The sequence below is a fragment of the Orycteropus afer genome, unplaced genomic scaffold (assembly GCF_000298275.1).
Source record: "Orycteropus afer afer isolate SDZICR_OR568_19922 unplaced genomic scaffold, OryAfe1.0 scaffold00032, whole genome shotgun sequence".
NCBI lineage: Eukaryota > Metazoa > Chordata > Mammalia > Tubulidentata > Orycteropodidae > Orycteropus > Orycteropus afer.
In genome coordinates, this window is record NW_006921619.1 from 5,172,362 (window position 1) to 5,193,832 (window position 21,471).

The following is a 21,471-nucleotide window of genomic DNA, read 5'->3' on the forward strand; positions in this document are numbered from 1 at the left end:
TTGAACCGCCAGCCTTCTGGTTAGCAGTCAAGTGCTTTAGCCAGTATGCTACCAGAGCTCCTTCCTTGCAGCTAGGACATATGAAATAGTGCTGGGATGAGACATATGCAGAAGTGTGCCAACGGCTTCTTGCAAAGTTTTTGCTCTCCTGGTAAAAGGAACAGAGGAAGTTGACATTGCCCCTTCTACTTCTTCCTGCTGTGGACACAGATTTGCTGCAGCAACATCTTGGGACAAGACATAACAAACAAGAGGGCAACATCAAGAGAATCACACAGATACCAGCCCTGATGTTGCTGAGCCATGAATCCAATACTGGATCCAAACTGGATTCAACTTCTACCTCCAAAGTTCTTGTTACATAGTTTAAAAAACAAACAAGCTCTATAAGCTGAGTTTTCTTGTAGCCAGAAGTATGACTTTTGAGGTGGTTGAATAACCTAGGTTAAAGGCAACTTCTGCATGTGAACATACAAGAGGATTTCAGCTTCCTGGCCGCCAAGATAAAAGGGCAGAAAGAGGATTTATACAGCTCTTGTCATACAATAAAAAGAAGCTATAATGGCAGTCTCTTTTTGTCTCCCCTTTATCCCTTCCTCCTTTTGGTAACAGCACCCCAGTTCCTCTTTGAGAAAGTAACTCTCCTCTGTTGTTTGTTCTTTTGTTGGGACTATCAATCTAGGTACTGCGCCTTCTCTTGGAAAGAGGCTGTGGAGACATGGGTAGTCACTGAACCAAACCAGACCAGCCAGACTCTCTTTCCTGGGACAAAGACAGAAAACAATTGCCACTGATTTATACCAATCACAGTGCCCTTAAGTACCACTTCACCCTTGCCCTCCATTCATTCATGCTAACAAGATCCTTATAGCTACTGTGTCCATCCTTCCCAGAAATGCAAGCTGGATTCAGAAGGGGATGTGGAATGAGGGATATCATTGCTGGTGTCAGATGGATCTTAGCTGAAAGCAAAGAATATCAGAAAGATGTTTACTTATGTTTTATTGAATATGCAAAAGCATTCGATTGTGTGGATCATAACAAATTATAGATAACATTGAGAAGAATGGGAATTCCAGAATACTTGATTATACTCATGAGGAAGCTATACGTAGATCAGAAGGCTGTCATTCGAACAGAACAAGGGGATACTGCATGGTTCAAAATCAAGAAGGCAGTGAGTCAAGGTTGCATCATTTCACCATATTTATTCAACTTGTATGCTGAGCAAATAATCCGAGGAGATGGATTATATGAAAAAGAATGTGGCATCAGGATTGGAGGTAGACTCATTAACAGCCTGCGATATGCAGATGACACAATTTTGCTTGCTGAAAGTGAGGATGACTTGAAGCACTTACTGATGAAGGTTAAAGACTACACAGTCTGCAGCATGGATTATACCTCAATGTAAATAAAACAAAAATCCTCACAACTGGTCCAAGAAACACCTTCACAGTGGATGGAGAAAAGATTGAAGTTGTCAAGGATTTCATATTACTTGGTTCTACAATCAACACCAATGGAAGCAGCAGTCAAGACATCACATGACATATTGCATTGGCCAAATCTGCTGCAAAAAAACCTCTTTCATGTGCTGAAGAGCAAAGATGTCTCCTTGAGGACTAAGGTACACCTAACCTAAGCCATGGTATTTTCAATCGCCTCTTATGCATGTGAGAGCTGGACAATGAATAAGGAAGATCGAAGAAGAGTTGATGCTTTTGAGTTGTGGTTTTGGAGAAGAATGCTAAGAGTACCATGGTCTGCTAAAAGGACTAATAAATCTGTCCTGAAAGAAGTGCAGCCAGAATGCGGCCTGGAATCGAGAATGGCCAGGCTTTGTTTCACCTACTTTCGTCATGTTGTCAGAAGGAACCATTTTCTGGAGAAGGATATCATGCTTGGTAACATGGAGGGTCAATGAAGAAGGGGAAGGCCCTCACTTATATGGATAGACACAGTGGCTGCAACAATGGGCTCAGGTATGGCAAGGATCATGAGGCTGGCACAAGACCAGGCAGTGTTTCATTCTGTGCATAGGGTCACTATGAGTTGGCAACAATTCGAGGGCACCTAACAACAACAACAACAACACTTATAATCCCAACAATAAGCAGCTCTCCTCTCCTCTCTTCCCTGTGACTACCCTGACTACCCCTTCCCTGTGTCCTTATCTATGTATTCCTGTCTGTCCAGCTTTCAGTTGATTGATCTAAAGGGTGAATCTCCCTGGGGTGGGGTTCTGGTAAAGCATTTTTTTTAATTAATTTTTTCTTCACCCAGGTTAAAATCTGTCTACCCTCTAGTTTGTGGTTTACCCTTCCTTCCCCATCCATCCCTGGTAACTATCAAAGAATATTTCTTTTTCTGTGAAACTCTTTTCTTGACTTTTTACAACAGTGGTCTCATACAATATTTGTCCTTTTGTGATGGACTAACTTCACTCAGCATGTTGTTGTTGTTGTTATGTGCCGTCGAGTCGGCCCCGACTCATAGCGACCCCTCCTTGGGTTTCCGAGGCAGTATCACTATGGAAGTAGGGTTGCCCAACCTTCCTTCCGAGGAGTGGCTGGTGGGTTTGAACCATCAGCCTTCTGGTTAGCAGGCAAGTGACTTAGCCACTATGCTACCAGAGTGGCCTCTAAATCCATTCATGTTGTGAAAAGTTTTGCAGATTCACCATTGTTCTTTAACATTGTGTAGTATTCCACTGTGTGTATGTACCATAGTTTGGTTATCCATTCCTCCATGGACGGGCATTTAGGTTGTTTCCATCTTTTTTGCTATTGTGAATAGTGCTGCAATGAACATGGGTATGCATACATCTGTTCATGTCACAGCTCTTATTTCTCTAGGATGTATCCCCAATAGTGGTCTGAAGCATTTTTTTGTTGTTGTTTTTTAATCTAACAATTTTCTTTTCCCTCCCCTCCCATCCTGGTAACCAAGAAAAAAGTTTCCTGCTATATATAAACCTTTCCTTGACTTTTTACAATAGGGGACTAATACAATATTTGTCCTTCTGTGATTGACTTATTTCACTCAGCACAGTGTCCTCCAAGTTCATCCACATTATGTGGCATTTCATGGATTCTACATTATTCTCTAGTGTTGATAGTATTCCACTGTGTGTATATACCATAGTTTGGTTATCCATTCCTCTGTGGATGGGCATTTAGGTTGTTTCCATCTCTTTGAAATTGTGAATAGTGCTGCAATGAATGTGGGTATGCAGATATTTGTCCTGGCTCTCACTTCTTTGGGATATATACCTAGTAATGGTATGGCTGGATCAAATGGTATTCCTAATTCTTTAAGTAATTACCATACCAATTTCCATAATGGTTGTATCATTCACAGTCCCACCAGCAGTGTAGGACAGTCCCAATATCTCACATCCTCACCAGCATTTGTTATTTTTTGTCTTGTTGATCTTTGCTATTAGTGCTGGGGTGAGATGGTATCTCATTGTTGTTTTGATTTGCATCTCTAATGGCTAATGATTGTGAACATTTCTTCACGTATTTGTTGGCTGCCTGAATATCTTCTTTGGTGAAGTATCTGTTCATGTCATCTGCCCATTTTTCAATTGGATTGTTTGTCTTTTTGACGTTGAGGTGTTAGACTTTTCTATAAATTTTAGTAATAAATCCCTTGTCAGATATGTCATTGCTGAGTATATTTTCCTAATCTGTAGATTCTCTTTTTACTCTTTTGGAGAAGTCTTTTGATGCACGTAAGAATTTCACTTTTAGAAGGTCCCAATCATCTAGTTTATCTTCTGCTGTTTGTGCATTTTGGATTATGCTTAGTCTACTATGCCATAATTTAGGGCTCCTAAAGGAGCTCTGGTAGCATAGTGGCTAAGGCACTTGACTGCTAACCAGAAGGCTGGCGGTTCAAACCCACCAGCCACTCCTCGGAAGGAAGGTTGGGCAATCCTACTTCCGTAGTGATACTGCCTCGGAAACCCAAGGAGGGGTCGCTATGAGTCGGGGCTGACTCGACGGCACACAACAACAACAACAACAAAATGTGTCTCCATTTTTTCTTTGAATTTTATAGTTTTAGGTTTCACATTTAAGTCTTTGACCCATCTAGAGTTAGTTTTTGTGTATGGTGTGAGGTATGGATCTTGTTTCATTTTTCTGCAAATGGATAACCAGTTAATGGATTTCAGCCCTTTGTCAAAGACCAATTGTTTGTATATGAATGCATTTAGTTCTGGGCTCTCAGTTCTGTTCCAGTGGTCACTGTGTCTGTTGTTGTACCAATACCAGGCTGTTTTGACTACTGGGGCTGTATAGCAGGTTTCAAAATCTGGGAGTGCGAGACCTCCTACTTTGTTCTTCTTCAGTAGTGTTTTGCTTATCTGAGGTTTCTTTCTTTTCTATATAAAATTTGTTGTTGTTGTTGTTATGTGCCATCGAGTCAGACATGACTCATAGCGACCCCTCCTTGGGTTTCCAAGACAGTATCACTATGGAAGTAGATTGCCCCATCTTCCTTCCGAGGAGTAGCTGGTGGGTTTGAACCGCCAGCCTTCTGGTTAGCAGTCAAGTGCCTTAGGCACTATGCTATCAGAGTTCCTGGTTTTCCCATGTCCTTAAAGAATGTTGATGGTATATGGATTGGGATTGCACTGAATGCAGTATTGTGTAGTATTGATATTTTCACAATGTTCAATTCTCCTGTCTGTAAGCAAGGTATGTTCTTCCATTTATGTAGATCTCTTACAGTTTCTTGAAGTAGTGTTTTACAGTTTTCTTTGAATAAGTCTTTTGTGTTCCCGGTAAGATTTATTCCCATATATTATATCTTTTTTGGTAACTATTGTAAATGTTATTGATTTCCTTTTCAGAGACCTCTTTGCTGGTGTAGAGGAATACAACTGATTTTTGTATGTTGATAATGTACCCTGCCACTATGCGAAATCTTTTAATAAGTTCCAGTAGCTTTCTTGCTGAGTTTCTTGGGTTTTCTGTTTATAGGATCATATCATCTGCAAGTAGGGATAGTTTTACTTCTTCCTTTCCAATTTGGATGTCTTTGATTTCCCTTTCTTGCCTTATTTCTCTGGCTAGGATTTTCAATACAATGGTGAACAGAAGTAGTGATAGAGGGCATCCTTGTCTGGGTCCTGTTCACAGAGGGAATGCTTTCAATCTCTCTCCATTGAGAATGATGTTAGCTGTTGGTTTTCCATATATGCCCTTCATTATGTTAAGGAATTTTCCTTCTGTTCCTATTTTTCTGAGAGTTTTTTTAATCAGGAATGGTGTTGGATTTTATCAGATGCCTTTTACTACATCTATTGATAGGATCATATAATTCTTTTCCTTTATTTTATTTATGTGAAGGATTATGTTGATTGTTTTTCTAATGTTGAACCATCCTTGCATACTTGGCATGAAGCCTACTTGGTCCTGATATATATTTTTTTTATATATATATTTTTTTATATGTTGGCTAGGATTTTGTTGAAGATTTTTGCTAAATTCAAGAGGTATAATGGTTTTGCTTTTTAGTGGTATCTTTGCCTGGTTCTGGTATCAGAGTTATGCTTGCTTCATAAAATGATTTTGGGAGGATTCCATACTTTTCTATGTTGTGGAATAGTTTGAGTAGAACTGGTGTCAGCTTTTCTCTGAATGTTTGGTAGAATTCTCCAGTGAAACCATCTGGGCCAGGACTTTTTTTGTTGGTGGTAATTGTTTTATGACCTGTTCAATTTCTTCTTTGGTTATAGATCTGTTCAAATTTCTTATCTCACTTATGTTAGTTTAGGTAAGTAGTGTGTTTCTAGAAATCTGCCCATTTCTTCCAGGTTTTCAAACTGGTGGAGTACAGTTTTTCACAATATCATGATATTATCCTTTTTATTTTGGTTGGTTCTTTTGTGGTATCGCCCATTTCATTTCTTATTTGTGTTATCTGTATCTTTTCCTTTGTTAAGTTTGCCAATGGTTTGTCAATTTTATTAATCTTTTCAAAGAACAAAATACAAATCTTGTTGACTTTTTCTACTGTATTTATATTTTCTGTTTCATTTATTTCTACTCAAATCTTTATTATTTCTTTTCTTCTGGTGACTGTAGGCTTTTTTTTTTTTTGCTGCTTTTTTTCTAATTGTTGGAGATGTTTAATTAAAGTGTTGATTTTAGCTCTTTCTTCTTTTTTAAACTGTGCATTTATTGCTATGAATCGCCCTCTGATCACTACTTCTGCTGTGTCCCAAAGATTTTGGTATGTTGTGTTTTCATTCTCATTTGATTCAAGAAAACTTTTAATTTCCTTTTTTATTTCTTCTAAGACCCAGTAGTAATTAAGGAGGATGTTATTCAGTTTCCATGTATTTGCTCTTTTCTTATTGATCTTCCTATTGTTATTGCTAATATTATAGCATTGTGACCTGAGAAGATGTTTGCAGTATTTCAATGTTTTTAAATTTATTGTGCCTTCCTTTGTGGTCTAACCTATGGTCTAGCCTTGAGAATGGAACCAGTGCACTGGAAAAGAATGTATATTGTGCTGTTTGGGGGTGAAGTGCTCTGTAGATGTCTATAAAGTCAAGTTGGTTGCTTGTATTGTTAAGTTCTTCATCTGTGATGAATTTCTTTCCAGATTTCTATCTTTCATTGGAAGTTGTGTGTTAAAGTCTCCTGTTATTGCTGTGGAGTCATCTATTTGTCTTTTCAATTCTGTTAAAGTATGATTTATGTATTTTGGGGCTCTTTCATTGGGTGCACAGGTAGTTATTATGGTTATGTCCTCTTCTTCAATTGATCCTTTAATCATTATATAAAGTCCTTTCTTGTCTCTTATGATGATTTTTGTCTTAAGTGTATTTCATCAGAAATTAATGTTGCCACTCCTCAGACAATGTTTCTACAAGTGTATTTGTAGGTCCTGTGAGAATGTCTACATATATAGTAGAGCTGACAAGGAAAAAGTTTGTAGTCACTTCTTGGCCACAGCTAGCTACCCAGAGGGAGTGAGTAGTTGGACCTGTGGGCTCAGAACCATGCTCACAGGGGTCATCAAGCTCAGTTGACATAACATATTATGCAAAAACATTGTTCCACATCCCACTTTAGTGAGTAGCAACTGGGATCTTAAAAGCTTGCAAGAGGCCATCTAGATGCAATGACGGGTCTCTCCTCATCCAGCACAAAGAAGAATGAAGAAAACCACAGACACATGGAAACAATTAGTCCAAGGGACTGATACACCACCATTCAATCTTCAGCCTATAGGACTATGACACCAGAAGAAATAGATGATACCTGGCTACCACTGTCAACCACTTGGAGGGGGATCTATGTAGGAGATCCTGGATAGAGTGGGAGAACAATGTGGAACAAAACTCAAAGTTATTAAAAAAAAAAAAAAGAGGACCAGGTTTGCTGGTCCAGGTAAGGGGAGGGAAGGAGAGAACTTTCTGAAGGCAGGAAGCTGCCTGAAGACACCAAGACTGACGGCCCTAATCCAGACAAGGGGAAGGAGGGAGAGAACCCACCCAAGGCAGGAAGCCATGGGAAGAAGCCAGGGACAACAGGCCCAATCCGGGTAAGTGGAGGGAAGGAAGGAGGGAGGGAACCCATTCAGGCAGGAGGCCTCTGGAAGAAGCCAGCACTGATCCCTTTCCAAGCAGTTGACAGTGGTGGCCAGGCACCATCTAGTTCTTCTAGTCTCATAGTCATATACACTGAGGATCACATGATGTACCAGTTGCTTGGACTCATTGTTTCCATGAATCTTTGGTTTTCTTCATTCTTCTTTGTTCTGGATGAGGAGAGACCCATCATTGCATCTAGATGGCTCCTTGCAAGCTTTTAAGATCCTAGTCACTACTGGGTAGGGGAGCTGTTGCATTGTGGTAAATTGTACTTCAATGTCATGAGACAAAGTATATGTGAACTGCTGTATGGAAAGTGAGTTTGCTCTCTGAACTTTCACCCAACTCACAATTTAAAAAAAAAAAAAGAAAGAAAGAAAGAACCAATGCTATTAAAGGAGGAAGTCGAAGCTGCACTGAAGAAAGTGGTGAAAAACAAGGTTGCAGGATTTGATGGGATACCTATTGAGATATTTCAACAAATCGATGCCATGCTGAAGGCACTCACTTGGCTATGCCAGGAGATGTGAAAGACAGCTACCTGGCCAACTGACTGGAAGAGATCCATATTTGTATCCATTCCAAAGAAAGGTGATCCCATAGTATGTGGAAATCATCAAACAATATCATGGATATAACATGCAAGTAAAATCTTACTGAAGATAATTCAAAAACGGTTGCAGCAATATATTGACAAAGAACTTCCAGAAATGCAAGCTGGATTCAGAAGAGGACATGGAATGAGGGATATCATTGCTAATGTCAGATGAATCTTGGCTCAAAGCAAATGCCAGAAAGATGCTTACTTGTATTTTATTGACTATGCAAAAGCATTCAATTGTGTGGATCATAACAAACTGGATAACATTGAGAAGAATGAGAATTCTAGAACACTTAATTGTACTCATGAGGAACCTGTACAAAGACAAGGAGGCTATCATTTGAACAGAACAAGGAGACACTGCATGGTTACAAATCAAGAAGGGAGTGTATCAAGGTTGTATCCTTTCACCATACTTATTCAATTTCTACACTGAGCAAATAATCTGAGAAGCTGGAGTATATGAAGAAGAACATGGCATCAGGATTAGAGGAAAAATCATTAAAAATCTGTGATATGCTGATGACACAACTTTGCTTGCTGAAATTGAGGATGACTTGAAATATTTACTGATTAAGACTGAAGAATACAGTCTTCAGTATGGATTACACTTCAATATAAAGAAAACAAAAATCCTCACAACAAGACCAATAAGCAGCATCACAATAAATGGAGAAAAGATTGAAGTTGTCAAAGACTTCATATTACTTAGTTCTACAATCAAAGCCAATGGAAGCAGCAGTCGAGATATAGACAATGTATAGCCCTGGGCAAATCAGCTGCAAAAAACCTCTTTCAAGTGCTGAAGACCAAAGATGTCTCCTTGAGGACTAAGGTGCACCTGACACATGTCATGGTGTTATCAATCACCTCATACGCATGTGAGAGCTAGACAATGAATACGGAAAACCATAGAAGAGTCGATGTTTTTGAGTTGTGGTGCTAGTGAAGAATCCTGAAAGTACCATGGACTGCTAAAAGAACTAACAAAACTGTCCTAGAAAAAGTGCAGCTGGAATGCTCCTTGGAGGCGAGAATGGCCAGGCTTCGTCTCACCTACTTTGGTCATGCTGTAAGAAGAAACCATTCCCTGAAGAAGGATATCAGGCTCAGTAAAGTGAAGGGTCAAAGAAAGAGGGGAAGGCCCTCAACAAGATGGATTGACACAGTGGCCACAACGATGGGCTCAGGTCCAACCAGGATTGCGGAGTTGGCACAGGATGGGGTAGTGTTTCATTCTGCTGTACATAGGGTCGCTGTGAGTCGGAAATGACTCAACAGTACCTAACAACAACAACAACTGGTCTGGTTTGCTGGTCTGATGGAGCCTGGTGAAACCTCTGAGACTATGGACCCTAGCTGCCCTTCAGGTCTGGAATTGAACCCACTCCTGTGACTTCCAGACAAACAAGACAGGCATATGAGCTGAACATTTACTTTAGGTAAATACACTCCTTGGAGAGATCAGTCATGGGAGAATAGATGGGCTGTGTATGCGCAAGCAGACAGCTTGGGGGGCAAGAATGTATGGGAGGGAAGAGGTAACTATGGGGAGGGAGTAGGAAGAGAGCTGTTGCATTGTGGGCAAATGCAGTCAATGTCATGAGACAAAGTATATATGAACTGCTGTATGGAAAATGAATTTGCTCTGTAAACTATCAGCCAAATCACAGTAAAAAATTTAAAAAAAAAAAAAAAAAAAAGCCATTCCTGCTCTTTTCTGATTGCTGTTTGCTTGATATCTTTTTCCAAACTTTTATTTTCAGTCTATTTTTGTCTTTGTGTGTAAGGTGAGTCTCTTGTAGACAGCATATTGATGGGTCATGTTTTCTTATGCAGTCTGCAACTCTCAGTCTCTTGAGTGGTGCATTTAATCTAATTACATTTGGTGTAATTAGCAACAAGTATGAATTCATTACTGTCACTTTGTTATGTGTTTTTTCATGGTGTTGCTGATTTCTTTGTTCCATATAATTTTCTGTGCTGAGCTCATTTTGTTTCTGAATTTTGTTATCATTCCTATCATTGTTATTGTTTTAATATTTGCTTAATATTTGTGCCTCTCCTCTTTATTTGGATGTGAAGGTTGATTGGTTTTCTTTGCAGTTACCCTATGATTTATTATTTTCTTCCCAAGTTGAGAATAGCCTTTTCCATCTTGCAATTATTTAGACTTCCTCACCATATGGAACTTCTGTACCTATACCACTTATTCCATCTTTTTGGAATGAACAATTGATATCTCTGGTTCCCAGTTCCCAGTCTTATAAGCTCATTTTACTTTGGATACTTCTATAACTGCATTGGGAGATCTGGTAGCGTAGTGCCTAAGGCTAACCAGAAGGCTGGTGGTTCAAACCCACTAGCCACTCCTCAGAAGGAAGATGGAGCAATCTACTTCCGTAGTGATACTGCCGCAGAAACCCAAGGAGGGGTCGCTATGAGTCGGGTCCGACTCGACAGCACATAACAACAACAACATAACTGCATTGGTTTCTGGGTTATGTCATCATGTGTGTTAATCATTGGTTGTTTCTGCTGTTGTTAGTTCTTTGTCCAAAGGACTCCCTTTAGCATCTCTTGTAAAGTTGTTCTGGTTTTAACATATTCCCTTAATTTCTGTTTATCTGGAAATGTCCTAATTTCACAATCATCTTTCAGGGACAATTTTTGTGGGTATATATTTCTTCGTTGGCAATTTTTTTCTTTCAGAGTTTTATATACATCATCTCATTGCCTCCTCACCTGCCGAGAAATCAGAGCTTAGTCTTATTAATTGCTCTTTGTAGGCAGCTTTTTGCTTTTCTTGTGCTGCTTTCAGGATTCTTTCTTTGTCATTGATTTTTATTATATGTCTCAGTGATTTTCCATTGGGGTCTATCCTGTTTGGGGTTTGCTCAACTTCTTGAATGGATATCTTCTCATCTTTCATCATATTAGAGAAATTTTCTTCCAACAAATATTTGATAATTTTCTTTGTTGTCTTATTTGTCTCTTCATGTTCTGGAATTCCAATTACACATAGCTCATTCCTCTTGATGGTGTCTGACATGAATCTTAGGCTTTCTTTATTTTGTTTTGATCTTTTTTTCTGATTGATCCCTAACAAAGCAGCATTTAAGTATTTATTTTCAATTTCATTAATTCTGCCTTTCATTTACTGAATCCTACTCGTTTGCTTATTCAATGTGTTATCTATTTCTGAAATCTTAGTGTTAATATTCTGGATTTCTATTTGTTGTTTTTGTACAGTTTCTAATTTTTCATTTATTTTGTCAATTTGTTCATCTATTGTTTTCCTAAAAGTTTCTATAATTTTGTCTGTGTTTTCCTTGGTTTTGTCCGTGTTTTCTTTGATCTTATCAGTGCTTTCCTTGATCTGTTTTCAATTCTTTTAAGGTAACTAAACTCCTCAGAAGGAAGAGTGGGCAATCTACTTCCGTAGTGATACTGCCTCAGAAACCCAAGGAGGGGTTGCTATGAGTTGGGTCCGACTCGACGGCACATAACAACAGCAAACATAATTATTTTGATTCCTTATCAGGAAGTTCCAATGATGCTTTTCTGAGTTTGTATCTTGGTCCCTTGTTTGTACTACTTTATCTTGCTTCTTTGTGTGGACTGGATGGTCAGTTGTCTCTGAGACATTGTGGTGTTGTTGTACTTATATTTAATTTGTGGTTGTATGTTGGTGTGATTTACCCAAGTTTTTTTTTTTTTTTTTAAATATATATTTGTGTCAGCAGAGTACTGTGCTCCTCTATTCATTAATTGGCAGCACTTATGCTCTCACCATCTGTCTCCTGGTGAGTGTGATAGAGAATGAGAGTGTGTGCACAGATCTCAGTTAGCTGTTTGTGAAGAGCAGTTCAGAGTGAGTCAAGCTGGTACTGGTCTCTGTCTTTCATTGGTCAGTTGGTGCAGGAGCAAGTGGTGGCCCTCACTCAAGTGGGTGGGGGCTGCAGGAGGTGTGGGTATGGGGGGTCATGTGAGAACTTATTTAGAAAAAAAAATTTTTTTTAATCACAAAAAACTAAAAATAAAAAGGAACAATCACACACAAAGAAAGGGAAAGGCAATAAACTAGAATAAAAATTTTAAAAATACACTTATGTATTTGTAGATGAAGAGAAAAAAAAAAAAAAACACCAGTTCTGGGGAGAATGTAATGAGAGAAAAGAGCAATAGTAAAAGAATATTAAAGAAAAAATGTAAAACTAAGGAAAAGAAAGCTAAGGGATGGGAAGAACCAACAGAAGAAAAGAAAGAAAAAAGAAGGGAACCAAGAAAATGGGTGGAGGGGAACCAGGGAAGGGAAAGAGAAAAAAATTAAAAGGAAGAAAGAAAGAAGATAAAAAGAATAATTTAAAAACAAACAAACAAAAACAAAACTGGGGGTGGAGGGTGGGGTACAGGTACCCAGGCTCTGTCAGGGCACACAGACCAAGATGGAACTCCTCCTGGTCCAGAAGGTGAGTGGAGGTGGGGGATAATTCTCCTCTGTTCACCAAGAGGAAGCAGGGTATAAGAGTAACAAGGGGGAATATCATATCTTTCTAGTCATCAGCCTCCAGTGTGGTTAGCCATGTCGTCCTTGACAAGTGGAGCCTATTCTTAGGTTGCTGCCCAGATCAGGCTCTTTTACTAGTTGGTATTTAATCCACTTCTTTATCCTTCCCTTCAAAACTCAGGGTTCCAGGATTATCTTCTGTATCTGTTTCAATTGGTTTCTCATTTCTCTGCTGCAGAGGGTCTGTGTAACTTGTCTGCCTATTCCTCCACCTTTCTGGAAGTCCTCCTGAAGCATTTTTTAATCTCTATTAAATTAACCTTGCTGCAGTGTTCATTGGGTCTGGAACATATGCAAACCTCCCAAAATCTGAAACAGTAAAACTCACAACCACTAACAATTGAAACCTTTAGCAAACCAGCAGGAGCTCTGGTAGCATAGTGCCTAAGATACTTGGCTGCTAACCAGAAGGCTGGTGGTTCAAACCCACCATCCACTCCTCGGAAGGAAGGTTGGGCAATCTACTTCCGTAGTGATACTGCCTTGGAAACCCAAGGAGGGGTTGCTATGAGTTGGGGCCAACTTGATGGCACATAACAACAAACAACAACAACAAGCAAACCAGCACTGTATTTGTTGAATGGAACATCTAGATGCTCTCCTAAGTCAATGCTAAGTAAAGATGAAAATGAAAAGGGAGCTTAATGACCCACTTTGCACAAGAAAAACATGCTGGGCAAGCCAAAACCCATGGTAGTGCTTAAAATGGGACATCAGTAAGTATAGACCAAAGGAAGGGTAGGTTGAGAGGCTTGCTACATCCTTATCTTGGGCTGCTAACATAACAAAAATGACAATATATTTTAGTAATTCACTTAACTCTAACAACAACCCTCTCAGGAAAATACTGTTATTAGCCCTATTTTACAGGCGAGGAAACCAAGTCCTGAGGGATTTTATGACTCACCTGAGAACCCTGTCCTTGTCTTATAATAGCACCTGCCACAATCACTGTAACTAATTGTCTAATTTTCTTCCCCAGGGTGGAGTAATCCTGTTGAAGTTAGGAATCATGTCTGCCTTGTTCTCAGTTATAGCCTTCCAGCCTAGGGAAGAGTCTGACTCATCTTCTACTGAATAAATAATATGAAGAAACTGGTAAGTTTGTGTGCTGTACTGCTGGGCAGGAACCTATTTTCAAAGCAAACTGTAGAAGCCTATGCTCTGATCATGGCCCCCAGTGAATCAAAGCTATTTTATATATATTTTATCTTTTGCAAGTCTGAATTTCTCAATTTTTCCATTTCTCTATTGGAAAACAAGATCTCCTCAAATGTGTTCAATTGAAAGCAGATGTCTAACCACAGAAAAACACTGAATTTTAAAGATAACACATTACTTTAACACATGAAATGAATAAATTTTCTCATTGTTCTTCTCTATGAGCATGGCTTTAGAACCTTTTTATTAAAAAAAAAAAAAACTGTATCATACTGAAAACTATGCTTTGTAATATAAACCTAAAATAAACACTTTAATGGGCACTTAAGATATATTACAAAAAAAAAGGAAAAACATTTAGTGCACAACTGCAATACTAAGAATTTTGCATACATGTGTCATTTAATGCTCAAAATCACCATGACTCTACTATACAAATTAGGAAACTGAGGCTCAGAAGAATAAATTGCCCAATGTGATACAGCTAATAAGTGGCAGGATCTAAATCCATATCAAGGGCTGTCTGGTAACATTTGTGCTTTTCTGATATTGCCTCTAAGAAATAAGAATAGAAAGGAATGCCTCAACAATGCTTAATAGAGATCATGTGGATCATTAAATGTATAAATTAACCAGTCACTAGACTTCTTCCCCATATGAGCCACTGTGTAATTAATTATACATGCCAAATCCTATGGAAGCAGTAGCACTTAGTCTAAAGCTATAAGACCCCACTCCAACCCACTCCGTCATCTGCTCCAGTCCTTGATGCACCAAGGCCCTGGGGCCTTCTTTGTGGTAGGGACACAGAATAGTTGCCAGGAACCCAGAGGACAGTCCTCAAGACTGTGGTACCTAAGCATGGCATGCAGGAGCAGTGAGTCCACTGGCCTCACAGAACAGATGATAGAGACTTGGAGAATCCTGTATTGAGCAGCTATTATTTTCCAGACTCTCTTCTAAGCACTGGCTACACAGGCAGAAATAAGAAAAATGAGGACCCTGTACTTATGGAACTTTCAGTGACAACATGAGCAGTAACCAACATGGATCAAAGACTAGAGAACTCGCCTAGAATGTTCTCTATTATGTAAGATGTCCCTGACAGGAAGCAGTAAGAACTGCGATTACATTTCCTCCAGTTCAGTGGGATGAGGAATTTGGAGCACATTAAATACGACTGAAAAGAAATGTGACTTTTTAAATATCTTGTGCTACAGAATAAAATTTATACCAAGTACATCTTCTATCTATGATGTAACTAAGCTGGCTCCATACCCCTCAACCCCCGGAACAGTCATAAAAGCTGAGGAGAGTGACTTGCTACCTTATTACTCTGTGATATGTGCTCAGGACATCTAACCTCACTCACCCATGCTTACAGTTGGTCTAACCATAATTTAGGGTTGAGAATATATCTCCAGCTTCATTTAAAGTCATGTCACCCGTTGCTAAGTAAATAAGAAGGAATAGTATCCTAGTGATGACAGCTGCCCAGCATTACCTAGGCTTTGAAACCTTGTGTTAATACCAGCTTTTCTTCATTCTCAATCAGATGTCTGATAGAAATCAGTGCATTAAAATTTACCAGGGATTGACTATTCATAAGGTCTTTAGGAGTGCTAGGATTTCTGGTGGTGCAGTGGGTAAGACATTTGTCTGCTAACCATTAAGTCAGTGGTTCAAACCCACCAACTGCTCTGTGGGAGCAAGATGAGGCAATCTACTTCAGTAAATATGTACAGCCTTGGAAACCCAATGAGGGTTGCTATGAGTCGGAATTGACTTGATGGCAGTGGGTTGGGTTTGGTTTTTTTGTTGTTTGTTGTTGTTATGTGCCGTGGAGTCGGACTCAACTCATAGCAACCCCTCCTTGGATTTCCGAGGCTGTATCACTACGGAAGTAGATTGCCCAACCTTCCTTCCAAGGAGTGGCTAATGGGTTTGAACCGCCAGCCTTCTGGTTAGCAGTCAAGTGCCTTAGGCAACCTTTCAGAGAACAAATAACATTCATGAATCCTGAAAACCAAGGCTGAAGGCTGGGTCTTGTGATCATGGTGGCAGCTGATGTCATTCTTTCTTTTTCCTTCCTCAAAATCTTTTTAGCTCTGTTCTTTACCACTTCAAAGAAATGCACTGCCTTGGGAAAGATCACATTATACCCAACAGCCAAAGGAAGGGCATCTATGAGATCCCACCTACCTCTAATTAGATAGTCTTCAGTTCACTCTGGTCCTGGGTGAGGCATAAGGGATGATTGAGATTTGAGGATCATGTTCATCAAGGTTCAAGAGGCTGGGCCCTCCCAGAAAGATACCCAACAAAATCTGTAATAGCAAATGAATTTGTTCCTTACCTGAAAGAATGGCAAACTGTCTGTGAAGTTGTTCTATTATATCCACTGCCACGAAGGGCCTGATTTCCTGCTGCATAATTTCATCTGCACAAATGAAATACAAATTAGGTTAAATCCTGGCAAAATACACAATGGAATTAAAAGAAAAGGGAAGTTCCACTCCCAGGGGAATCTGGGATTTATCATCTATGGTTACGAGCACATTCTTTCTTGGAAACTCGATTCCTGAAATGCAGGAACAGATCCAGGTTTTGTGTGGTTCGAAGCTTGTACAATGAGCATTGGAACACAATTCCAGAGCCTTTCTCAGGGTTTTGGAAAGGACCAATGAAAAGAAGGAGCCCTCGAGTTTAAGCTTCATTGGAGTCACAATAACTCTCCTCTACTGGAATGATCTCATTACCAGGGCAGGAATTTATCTACTCCACTGGGTCTGAGAAAGGATATTTTAAATGCAACCAAAACAAGTTACGAGAGTTTGTCTCAAGCCAGGTAATAAAAATCAATCTGGGGTCTATAAGGGCTCTTTGATTTTTATTTCCCTTCCTCCCTCCTTATCCCTCTTGATTCCCCCCACCTTTTTTTTTTTTTTTTTTTGTCTTTTTCTTGCCAGAATACTTCAAGGAGTTTCTTCCTACTGCCAAACATGTTTAAAGAGGCACATCTCCATTTTAGTACTTAAAGATGCTCCTTAGAAATAAAAAGTTATAGATTTCTGAGGCAAAAACCCAACCTTCCAAGCACAAACCTGCCCCTACAAATGCCCTCTAATTCTAACACTGACTATAACTTTGCATTTCTATCCATCTGGGGAAAGGTAATAAGAGAGCAGAATCCTTTAGTCTGGTCTGGGAAGAGAAACGCAGCTTCACCCTCTGTTTCTTCCTAAGATATTATTCTCTTCACTTAGCTATTTCTCAAGGAATCTCAAAGAATGATCTGACTGGTTATTGTTTCTACAGCATTAAACATTTGGTTAGATTAGGGCACAAACCAGTCTTGTGTGCTAATGCTAAATGAGAATTCCCTGTTGGTTCAGTGGGTTACGGTAACATCAGCATTTTCCAGTGTTGATTAATCAAAAGGCAAAGGTTGGGGAAGCTCCACCCAGAGCCTTGGTTTCTACTTCTCAGCTTTGTTGTGAAGGTTTAAGGAAATGATGGAGCAGTATAAAACCTAAACCAAACCCACTGCCATCAAGTTGATTCTGACTCATAACACCCCCATTGGGTTTCTGAAGCAGTAAATCTTTATAGAAGTAGATTGCCCAGTCTTCCTTCTGTGGAGTGGCTGGTGAGTTTGAACCGCCAGTCTTCTGGTTAGCAGTCAAATGCCTTAAGCACTGCACCACCAGAGCGCCTTATGGAGAAGTACAGAGTAGGTGCTAATTATGTCTATTGCTTTGGAATGATGGATCACTGCTACTGTCAAGGGTATATTTGCTTTCTGAAAGTCTTGTGAAGAGTGGAGCAAGTGTCAGCTTAAACCTCAAAACCCTCCTCAATGAATTCTACCATTCTTTCTGGAGGAAAGAGGGTTAACCCAGGCCAGAGTTTTCTTATCCAAAATCAATTCCACTCTGAATTGACTAAAATTCAAAGAATTCCTGTTTTGTTTTTAATAGCAGAGGGTTTAATAATGAAATTGTGGTTCTATTTTGGAGTTCCTGAGTAGTGAAAATGGATAAAGAGCTCAGTTGCTAACCAAAAAGCTGGAATTGGAGTCTACCCAGAGCCACCTCAGAAGATGAACTACTTCTTAAAATAATTGAAAAACAAAACAAACAAACAAAACCATTCTATTGAGTCCATTCCAACTCACAGTAACCATATAGGATACAGTTGAACTTCCCTATAGGGTTTTCAAAGCTATAATCTACAGAAGCAGACTGTCATATCTTATTCCACAGAGCAGCTAGTATGTTGGAACCATCATCAATTTTTGCTTAGCAGATGAGAACCTAACTACTGTGCCACCAGAGATGAACAAAAGAAAAAAAAAAGCCATTGGAAAACCTGTGGAACACAATTCTTCTCTGTTACAGACAACATTACCATGGAAACCTGTGGAACACAATTCTTCTCTGTTACAGACGGCATTACCAGTTGGAACTGACTGGATGGCAACTGTGGGGTTTTTTTTTAGCTATATTTTACAAAACAAAAAAAATGGGGGGTGGGGGAGAGGACCTTCTCTGTTAGATACACAAAATGAAGTATTTAACAACAAAATTATATTAAGTCTGATATTTTCTTTAAAATACTCTCTCCCAAGAATGTGCATAGGGAGGTGAGAATATCTGAAACAAGATAGACAAAATGTGGACAATTACTGAAGGTGGGCAGGTGAATAAGTGTTCATTATACAATTCTTTTGCATATGCTTCAAATTTTCCACAATAAAATGTAAACTATAAGTGGAAAACATAATGAATTTCAGTTGAAACAGGAATTATATACTTCAGTTTTTCAGAACACAACCTCTTAGTGGTCTAGGAAAGTGGTATGGTCAGAAATAGGGCTTGGTTATTACGACTTCATGCCTGTGATGTGTTGTATATCTTGACCTCTATGTGCTAATGAGGCAGGATTAGGTTATGTTATTGAAGATTAGGTCATGGTGAACCCAGGGGAAAAAAAGTGTAGCTTATTGTGCTTGTACCTCAATACTTGAGGTGTGTTTTAAATTAAACATTTTAAGTTAAAGTGAAGATAAAAGGTATGAAAGAACAACAAAAATGAACAACGCCAACCATCACATCTCCCTTTCTCATGTTTTTTAAACAAAGAAACTGAAACCCAGAGAGATTATGAATTTGCCTGTAGTCACACAACAACTTAAGTGTAGAACCTAAGATTGCCCAACTTAAAGATTAATATGTTTCTGGTGTACAATGGTGTCTGATATTATGGAGGATTAGAATTAAAGCAAAAGCAGTGAAACTTTAAGAGGATAGAATTTTGAAGGAGAGAAAAATAAGCTACGATTCTTAGATGTCTTGGACATATTTTGAGCTTGACTTTAGTGGTGATCTTCCCTACAATGCACCACCAAGGGGGACTTTTGTAGACACTCTCATGGTTGGATGGATGATGGTCCTGACCCAGTTCTTCTATTCATAGGTTCTAATGATGACTTCTTAAAGCTTAATTGCTTCATATATCCTGGATTTTGTCAGAAAATACTCAAAAAGAGGAAGGCTGGTCCAGATACTCTCTGGATTACAACCTGAACAGTCATGTGGGAAATAAGCATATTGATGCAGGCATTCCCTTTAAAGGGACCTCAAGTTTCTGCCCTCAAATCAGAGAATTTCTGCTGAAGTTCACTAGGTCTGAGATACGTCTCTTCTTCTGAGAACTTCTGGCTCCCAAGAATATTACCTACAACTTCCCTGAAAAACTAATTTCAAGAGAGAAAATTCTCAGGTTCTCTGTAATAGTCATATGCAATGAGGATTAAACCATTTTCTACTTTTGTTATTTCTGTGTGGCATTAAGTCAATTCTGACTCATAGTGATCCTATAGGACAGACTGGAACTGTCCCATAGAGTTTCCTAGGCTGTAATATTTACTGGACTAGATCACCAGGTTTTTTCTCCTACTGTTGTTGTTGTTGTTATGTGCCATGAAGTCAGACCCGACTCATAGCGACCCCTCCTTGGGTTTCCAAGGCAGTATCACTACGGAAGTAGATTGCCCAACCTTCCTTCCAAGGAGTGGTTGGTGGGTTTGCACCACCAGCCTTCTGGTTAGCAGTCAAGTGCCTTAGGCACTATGCTACCAGAGCTCCTTTTCTCCTACTGGTGAGTTCAAATTACCAACCTTTCAGTTAGTAGCTAAGTGCTTTACCATTGTACCACCAAAGCTCCTTCCATTTTCTGTTTAGAGTATCACAATTTTACTTTAAAGCATGAAAATGAGAACTCTTTATATTACAGTCCAAGATAAAAGCCTCATCACTCACTGTAAAAAACCTTTTTAGAGAACTTCCACAAAACACATGCGCATAAAAGACGGGCCTTTTGTTCTTACATAGAAACCAAGCACTTCCTTCATACATGTCTATTCTCAGGACACTTTCTGGAGCACACTTTAAGGAAAAAAAAAACAACAACAACAACAACTCTCTACTAAATAGATGCTTAAAGCAGAATTGATGTTGATAGAAAAAAATGAACCCAGGTTTGGCCATTAATTCCTGATGTCTTCAAAGCATTGATAAAGGATTAATTGGGGGATCGGGGTGGGGAGTATCTTAGTTATCTAGTGGTACTGTTACAGAAATACCACAAAAGGATGGCTTCAACAAACAGAAATTTATTCTCTCACAGTTTAGGAGGCTAGAAGTCTGAATTCAGGGTGCCAGCTCCAGGGAAAGTCCTTATCTCCTTTCAATAACTACAGGCCCAGCATTCCTTGGAGATCACCATGTGTTTTGGCATCTATCTTCTTCTAGGTCTAGGAAGTTCTCAGTATAGGGACCTCAGGTCCAAAAGAGGTTTTCCACTCCTGGCTCTTCTTTCTTGGTGGTACTGAGGACTCTCCCTTCCTGCTCACTTATCTTATAACCACTCATCTGTCAGTCTGTCATACTATGGTGGCTTGTGTGTTTCTGTGATGCTGGAAGCTTTGTCACTGGTATTTCAAATACCAGCAGGTTCACCCATGGTGGACAGGTTTTAGCAGAGCTTCCAGAGTAACACACACTAGCAAGAAGTGCTTCACTTCATTCTGCTTTCATCCCTTGTAAGATAAAAGGTAATGCAGGCCATACCCCAGGGAAACTCCTCTTACATCAGACCAGGGCTGTGACTTGAACATGGATGTTGTACCCCACCCTAATCCTGCATCATTAACATAACAAACATAACCTAATCCTCATTAACATAACCTAATCTTGCCTCATTAACACATAAAGGTCAGGATTTACAACATATCACAAAATGGAGGATAATCACATCAGACTGCACCATGGAAAAGGATGACATCATTACATAACTACCAAATTACATCATTATATAATTGTCAGACCACTGAGAACTATGGCCCACACAAGTTGACACATATTTTGGGGAATACCACCACTCATCTCTCAGTTTGTTGTACTGTAGTGGCTTGCCTGTTGCTGTGAGGCTGGAGGCTATGCCATCAGTATTTCA

General features: G+C 39.4%; 1 protein-coding gene across 1 annotated transcript in view; it reads right to left on the minus strand.

The window, feature by feature from the left end:
- The window catches only part of MCF2L2 (MCF.2 cell line derived transforming sequence-like 2), a 334,093-nt gene extending 317,136 nt beyond the window's left edge, over nt 1-16,957 (minus strand). Inside the window, exons 1-2 of the mRNA XM_007936022.1 lie at nt 16,948-16,957; nt 16,310-16,393 (exon numbers count right to left, since the gene is read on the minus strand). Of these exons, the coding sequence (XP_007934213.1) occupies nt 16,310-16,393; nt 16,948-16,957 (94 nt within the window). The remainder of the gene's footprint in view (nt 1-16,309; nt 16,394-16,947) is intronic.
- Nucleotides 16,958-21,471: the final 4,514 nt, after the last annotated feature.